Here is a 7,539-nt window from a genome sequence, read left to right as displayed (position 1 = left end):
GCCAAAAAAAGCGTGCTTTTTAAAAAAGCATGCGGGACGCGGGAAAATGCATTGGAAAGCGGGGGTGTCCCGCCAAAAGCGGGACGTCTGGTCACCTTAATCTATTGTTAAAAACTAATGGGGCAAAGAAACAAATTTCTAATTTAGAAGAGATATCAGTTGATCACTAGGGAGTGGAATGAAAATTCTCCAGGGTTTTCACAGTCAGTGGTATACTGTATGTAGACAAATAGCAGTTGCTTTGAGAAGTACGTATCATCTCTTGCAACCCACGAGCACTTTAACTCTAAAGTCTGAAGTGGATACAACCCAAACAAATCACAGATTTTTGTTGTTGTTGTTGAATGAATGTCACAGAGATGCCCACAGGCTCACATTGCATGGTGTGCTTGCTGGAGTCAGTAAAATCTAAGCAGACACCAGTTGCTTAACACATTTCTTTTATGCTTATGCTAACAGAGTAATCCCAATAGGCAAGGTTCATGTTTGTGTAGGTTACTGATTTTTTTATTCCCAGCACCTGTATAGTCCTTCCTTCCACCTATCCACTGTAATTCTGCAGCTTTCAGCAAGAGCCCACCGGATAGAAGCTTTGCACAGCAGGATGCTTGCTAAGTAAATAATCAGAATCAGCAGGTTTCAAGTCATACAGGCACCTGATAAGTAGCCTGTTTTGTTGAGGGTTCAGTATAAAAACCTAAATCCCCCTAACCTGTAGCTGCTGGTAGAGTCTCTTGGTTTGCATACACAATGGGTCCCTTTTCTCTGTTTTTCTTTTGCTTGGCTACAATGGGATATCTCATTGAAGCTGTACCAGTGGTAAGTATTGTTTAAGTGGCACCTTTGCCTTTGTGTGTATCATTAAACAATTGCTGTAGGAAAATCCATGATATCAATTCTATCTTTTGATCACTGCATTTTTATCCAAAGTATTTTAGGCATAAATTTCTTTCAAATAACTGAAATAGAGGTTTAAAACAATCTACCTTAATGTATGAAATGTGTTTTTCCTTTTATACATTTTTAGAATAATTTATTTTTAGTAATATTTTTAGTTTAATTAAAAGGAGTTAAGATGTTGGCACAGATGTGAATGTCTTGCATATTGAATTAAATTCTACAGATAAATTTGATAATTCATTTCCAACTCAGTACAATGAAATTGGATTGACTTTTAGGTAAAGAAACTGGGAAGTCTTGACTATGAGTTATTTGCATCTGTAACCATACCCTGTTCACTGTGTGGTTTTTGTAACATCTACAACATTGGATAGAATGAATATTCATAAATCAATGCCTGTTGCAGAATTAGCATGGGGGATCGGGACACTGTTTCAGTTGAGAGGAGATATGAAAAAGGTGTTATCAGGATTTTGTGTATCTGTGTACATATGTTCTAAATATCAGTTTATAAACAATATCTCAGAGTTGCATTCTATTTCTATGCTAATTTAACTTAGCTCAAACTAGGGCTAAAAGAAATCCTTTAAAGTGCATGAGTAAAGCAAAGTCTATGGCTCGCAAAACAGGCTATATCCTACCAAAACTCTAATAGAAATCTCTTTTGCTGTATCAAGGAACCCCATAGTTCTGCTGATTCAAAGTGTCCTCTGATGGTGAAAGTCCTTGATGCAGTTCGAGGAACCCCAGCTACCAACCTCCCAGTAAAAGTGTTCAAAAAGGGTGAAGATGAGGCCTGGAAGGAGTTTTCCAGTGGGTAAGACCACATGAAAAGTGTCGGATAGAATCCATTGATCATGCTATATTTCCTTTTCAGATGGAATGTATTAATAACACAAACCTATCAGCCACAAGCTTTCATTGTTTATTATTTTTTAAGGATTGTAGATGTGGTGTTTCCTCAGAACTGTGCTATTTTAGCATGGTGATGGCACTATCTCCTTCCAAATCCTGGGAGGAAGTAGGTGCAAAATAAGGGTTCCTATTTATTTATATGAATTGTTACCTTTAGTACATTGTTTTATAGATGTAACTAATAGCAAGAACTTTTTAAATTTAATATAATCAGGCATTTCTGTATTAATGATTTCAAAAAAAGAATCTGGTGTAACAACCCTCCTCATTCTAGACAATCTAGAGATCTATCAAGTAATTTAGATAGATGAGTGTTACAATATTGATCAGCTTTGATATGGGCTTAGAGATTAACTATTTTTTCAGTGTAAAAAAAGATTCGAATGGATGCAGAAAATATAGTGTGACCTAATACCAAAACCTCATATACCAATTTGAAAATAAATCTCATTGGAATCAATGTTTTGCTACCAGGTGGTTGGGCATACAACACTTACATTATCTTAAATATGAGGATTTCTGATTAACTGACATGATTTTTTAAATCTTCCTTAGCATCAGCTCCAAAACATTATGAATCTTAGTTCAACATCCACATACAGAATTCCTCCCCCTGTATTTGGTTTCCCTATTAATAAAAAAACAAGTTAATTGTCCAGAAGCTAGTAATTTTGGAGCATTGCAATTTTGATGGAAGTCCCATTCTTTTCAGTGGATTGCTACAGTCTAACTCTGGATCCATCCCATGGCCAAAATAAAACAATATGCTATTTGTTCTGAGTAAAGCTATTGACTATATTACTCTCATATATTAATTTAAGGAAAACAAATGAATTTGGAGAAATCCATGAACTTATCACTGATGAGTTATTTACCGAAGGCTCATACAAGTTGGAATTTGACACCAGCTCATACTGGAAGGCACTTGGCATTTCCCCATTTCATGAGTATGCTGAAGTGAGTATTTGAAAATATTAAAATATAAGATAAACCACTGGCAAAAAATATTTTTGCCCTAAGGTTTAATTCCTCAAAATTATGATGCAGTTTTTGTTGCAATAATTCCTGCTTTTATATATACATTTATTTGGGGAGGGAAGAAATATAAATTGAAGTGTTTGATAAGTATAAACTTTAAGACCATATTTATTTATTCAAAAATATAAAAGATTCATAATATACATTAAATGTGTTTGCGTTCATGCATGCATATGTGTCTGTATTGATCTATATCTCCATATCCAGCTGGATTTAAAAGTGTGATAAGTTTAATTATTTTCGGGGGGGGCGGTAAAATTTCAGAATGAAAGAAAATAATCAATTTTCTTTAATGCCAATCTTTCTACTTTAGCATTGCTCTCTATCAGATCATTGTGTTTACTAAAAACAGTCCCAAACTTCTCTTCTCTTTTCTTTTTAACAGGTGGTTTTTACCGCTAATGATTCTGGTCATCGTCATTACACTATCGCTGCTCTTCTCAGTCCCTTTTCTTATTCAACTACAGCTGTTGTCAGTATCCCAAAGGAATAAGACCATGCGTAATTCTTTCAAAATTCTATTACACTTTTGTAGTAATATTTTGAAGGAGGTAGTTAATTTGCACTATCAACGGCTTGCTTCCTGCAATAGTATGTAACTGCTACTGCTTAGCTATTTTTTAATACATCAATAAATGTTCTCTAAATATGTGTGGTGTGCAACAAACACAATACAGTTCTGTTTAAAGAAACATGAAATACTTTTTTTCCTATGTTGTATTGAACAGGCTCGAAGACATTCAGTAAGCACCAATTTATGAACAATTGTGATTGTTTTATATCTGTTTAGAATTTGTCCTGTTCTTAGCCAAGCAGTAAATGTATCTGGAAGAAGCAGAGCCAATGGCACAGATGTAACTTTTATCTGGAAAAAGGAGGAGAAATATCTTTAGGGATAGCACAGCAGCAGTTTCCAAATTGGTGAGCTTCCAGTATGTCTGACTATTTTTAATCAACCTTGAAGCCAGCACAGGCAAGCACTAATTACAACTTAAATGAGTGCCTTGGCTGTGCTGGCTTCAGGATTGATTAAAAATAAGACAAGTGATTTGAGATTGGCCAGGTACTTTCAAGAGAGAAATTATTGTTTGCTTGGTAAAAGGAAGATGATGGAGACACAACATAACAAGAGAAAGGGATCAGATGGCAAAACCAGAAATGGAAAGGTGCAAAGGATTGCACAAAGTATGAGAGGTTGAAAAGCTGTGGCATGGAAACAGAAAATGGCAAAAAGTGCATCTGATAGTCATTCATATTTGAACTAGTGACCCTGAATGGATGACCTGTGTGTCTGTGATTAAAGACTGATTCACCATTTCACCTTCAAGCCAAATTCTGGGATGCATTTCTTGGCATTTAACTTCATCTGTTGATTTTAACATGAAATGGGTTTTATTAAAACAGTGACTTCAGAAGAAGGATTTCATGTTCTGAGGTTCAAACTTAATCTCTACTTTGCGTTTTTGTGCAAGTTCCCTTTCTGTGTTACCACAGTATATGTGGATAGGCACCACAGGATTCCTTTTGTTAACTTTCATCTCTATGGCAGCCATTCTGCCACAGCATCCATCACATTTTCTGAAGATCCCTATCCCAAGAGCCCCAAAGATTAGAGGTAAACAAAACCATAGTCTGTAGCACACTGTATTTTAAAAAAAAACCAATGGATTTTAAAAGTATAAATATTTTAATGAGCAAGTAAGTGATAGCATAATTCTGTACAGTACTCAGAACTTGTTAATACATTTAATGTGCTGCTTTCACCTGAAAAAATAAGATTAAGTACACTTCGCCTTATGAATACCATTTTTCTCATTTACATATAAAAATCAAACAATGTTTCACTCATTTGAAGACCCGGACCTAAAATCCAAGACAAATAAAACCCACTACAGACAATGAGACAAATGCTCATATCAGCCTAAGATATAGTGTCAGGGGAACTAAAGAAAAACACAAAATAATTAAGGTTTTCGTAAAAGCAAGTTCTCCAAGCTGAATTTCAGCATCTAGTGATTTCATCAACAAACTCATGTACTTTTCATAGCAGCACCAATTGTTCAGTGACCTTTCAAAATTATGAAAGTATTAAATAATAAAACTTAAGACCAATCCCCAAAGTTGCAACTGTTACAACTCCCCCAAATCACCTGATTGTAATTTCTGCTTGGCAATTGGCATGCATGTATGATGGCCACAGTGTCCCATGGTCACATGTCCACCATTTGCAACCTTCTTTTTCAGCTTCCGAGAAACAACGGAGAAGCCAGCAAGAAGTCACAGTCATATCATCATGCTTAATGACTATATGTGCTTTACATAATGATCATAGCTGGAATTGACAAACTGTCAGGCTCAATTATATGATTTTTCACTTCATGATAACACAGCTTAGCAATGGTACTGCCTGTCCCAATTGCAATCAGTAAGTGAGGGTTATCTATAAAAAAGTGATTTGTTATTGCCTTCTTTTCTGATTGGAGCTTGCCCACCTATTAACCAGGACTTGATCTAGACTGAGGACTGTGCTTAAACTAGATCAAAAGTACGTAACCACTTACTAGACCTTCATTAACTACATGAATTTTAGTGTTTCAACTGAAATGTATTTGTCTTACTCATGACAAATCTATTCTATAGTACAGGGCACCCTGCTTAAACCAGAGAACAAAACCAGGCTGTCAATGATTCTACACTAGAGGTCAAGAAAATAAATGACTCCCAGCTCCAAATACAAATTAATTTAAACTATCATGGCATATAAAGATCTATTACAGAATGGTATAATTGAGCAGAAATTTTATCATTTTTCTTTCCTGGAAGGTTAAAATATAATTTTAAAGTGTATGCAAACATGCCTATTCCATACAGTTTTTATGAAGCTTATGTATCAAGTTGGCGATATTTAAGACAAGCCATTCCATTCAAATCATGTAATACATCATACAGAATTGAATTAGGACAGGATGTTATAAATACCATGTTTAGCTTTGCAAAAATCTACTAACTGGGTATTGAAAAAAAGTGTATAGAATATAGTATCTAGATTTAAAGGTTAAGGATTTTTTTTGCCTGCTTGATTCATTTAATTTTGTCAAAATTATGTATTTATCTGCCCCTTTGTTCCATTTTAATATCTTCAAATTACAAATTATTTGGAATGATAGACATCACTTTTTTATATTTAATGAACAGCCTACAATCAGTTCTTATGCTGATGCTGTAAGGAGAAAACGAAGTACTTTTTATCCCAAACAACTGCAAGATACCTACAGAACTAATCCATAATGTAAATTACATCTGAATCCATTTTATTCTTTTTTAGATGTTGAACAATGCATTTTTCCACTTTGAAAGGAAAAAGAAGTAATTCTTTGGTTCTCAAATGTTTAATCTTGGTTCATAATTACATTCAACATAGAAATACCTGTATTAGAACAGAGTGATTCTCTCTGTAAAGATAATGGCTCAAGTATTCAAAGAAGAGTACTCAAAAAGGGATGCCGTATGTCAATCATCATCCAGTCCAATAAAAATTAGAATTAAAAATACCTACATTTTGTGTACTGGGCACAAAAAACAAGAACAAAATAACTTTGTAAAATAGTGGCCAAGTTCACCCCATGTTGAAGTCATAAACAGAAGAATCTTAGCTTGTTGCAGAAAAAGACCGTTGGCTTACCTGAACGGTCGTTCTCGGGGCACTGCGAAGAGAGCCCAAATGCTGGGTTAACACAGCCTATCTGCCCTTGGACTGAGTGATGTTTTTCTTGACCACGCCTCCCTTTGCCTGCACATGCTCAATTCGAAAACGAAGGAACCGTCCTGTAATCAATTACAGTCAATACAGCCGCATCGTTCAATACTAACACCCGGGTGGGTTTGGGCTCTCTTCGCAGTGCCCTGAGAACGACCGTTCAGGTAAGCCAACGGTCTTTCTCCAGTGCACTGCTCAGAGAGCCCAAATGCTGGGACATGCCCAAGCTATTGAGTCCCAGGGTGGGGAAGCGCCGAAGCCTCTGGCATTTCAGCCACTCTTTGTAATACTCTTCTGCCAAAGGAGGCTTCAGCTGAGGCAAAGGTGTCAATCTTATAGTTTCTAATAAAGGCCGTGGGGGAAGCCCAGGTGGCCGCTCTACAAATGTCTAGGATAGAGGCCTGGGTTGCCCAGGCTGCAGACGTTGCAGCGCTCCTGGTGGAGTGAGCGGTGATTCGTCTCGGAGCCGTCTTGCCCTGGTGCTCATATGCCAGTTTGATGCAAGCACGTAGCCAACGTCCCACAGTGTGAGAGGAGACCTTGCGGCCCAGGGACGCAGGGAGGAAGGAGACAAAGAAAGCCTCTGACCGGCAGTAGTCCTTTGTTCTCTTTACATACGTGCGCACGGCCCGTCTCATGTCCAGCTTGTGCCACTCACGCTCCTTAGGGTGAGAAGGATGGGGACAGAAGTTGGGCAAAATAAGTTCTTGAGTCCTGTGAAACAGAGAGTTAATTTTCGGAGCAAATGACGGATCAAGTCTCAATATTACTCTGTCCGGGTGAACTACGCACAAATCCTCCCTGACAGAGAGCGCAGCAAGCTCGGCTACCCTGCGAGCGGATGTAATGGCCACCAGGAAAGCGGTTTTGATGGTGAGGTAGCGCAGACTGGTCTTTTTCAAAGGCTCAAATGGGGCTTTGGTCAGGGC

At 37.2% G+C, this 7,539-nt stretch overlaps 1 protein-coding gene across 1 annotated transcript; it reads left to right on the top strand.

Moving 5' to 3' along the window:
* The first annotated feature begins 682 nt into the window (after positions 1-682).
* On the top strand, positions 683-4,300 carry TTR (transthyretin). The gene is made up of 4 exons (XM_087707129.1): positions 683-819; positions 1,578-1,717; positions 2,637-2,772; positions 3,239-4,300. Exons 1-4 carry the CDS (start codon positions 751-753, stop codon positions 3,344-3,346), a joined length of 453 nt encoding a protein of 150 aa, XP_087563255.1. The 5' UTR covers positions 683-750; the 3' UTR covers positions 3,347-4,300.
* Positions 4,301-7,539: the final 3,239 nt, after the last annotated feature.

This window comes from Thamnophis sirtalis, unplaced genomic scaffold (genome assembly GCF_051295495.1).
Source record: "Thamnophis sirtalis isolate CommonGarterSnake01/CBP01778 unplaced genomic scaffold, rThaSir2_p1.2 scaffold_2, whole genome shotgun sequence".
In the NCBI taxonomy this organism is placed as follows: Eukaryota; Metazoa; Chordata; class Lepidosauria; order Squamata; family Natricidae; genus Thamnophis; species Thamnophis sirtalis.
Note: the sequence above shows the minus strand (reverse complement) of the source record. Positions and strands in the feature narration are given on the sequence as shown.

Bases quoted from the DNA above. Each gene is read 5' to 3' on its own strand.
- TTR (XM_087707129.1), top strand. From the start codon at position 751: ATGGGTCCCTTTTCTCTGTTTTTCTTTTGCTTGGCTACAATGGGATAT. The intron at 820-1,577 runs GTAAGTATTGTT...TGCTGTATCAAG, and splicing joins TCATTGAAGCTGTACCAGTG to GAACCCCATAGTTCTGCTGA. The intron at 2,773-3,238 runs GTGAGTATTTGA...TCTTTTTAACAG, and splicing joins CATTTCATGAGTATGCTGAA to GTGGTTTTTACCGCTAATGA.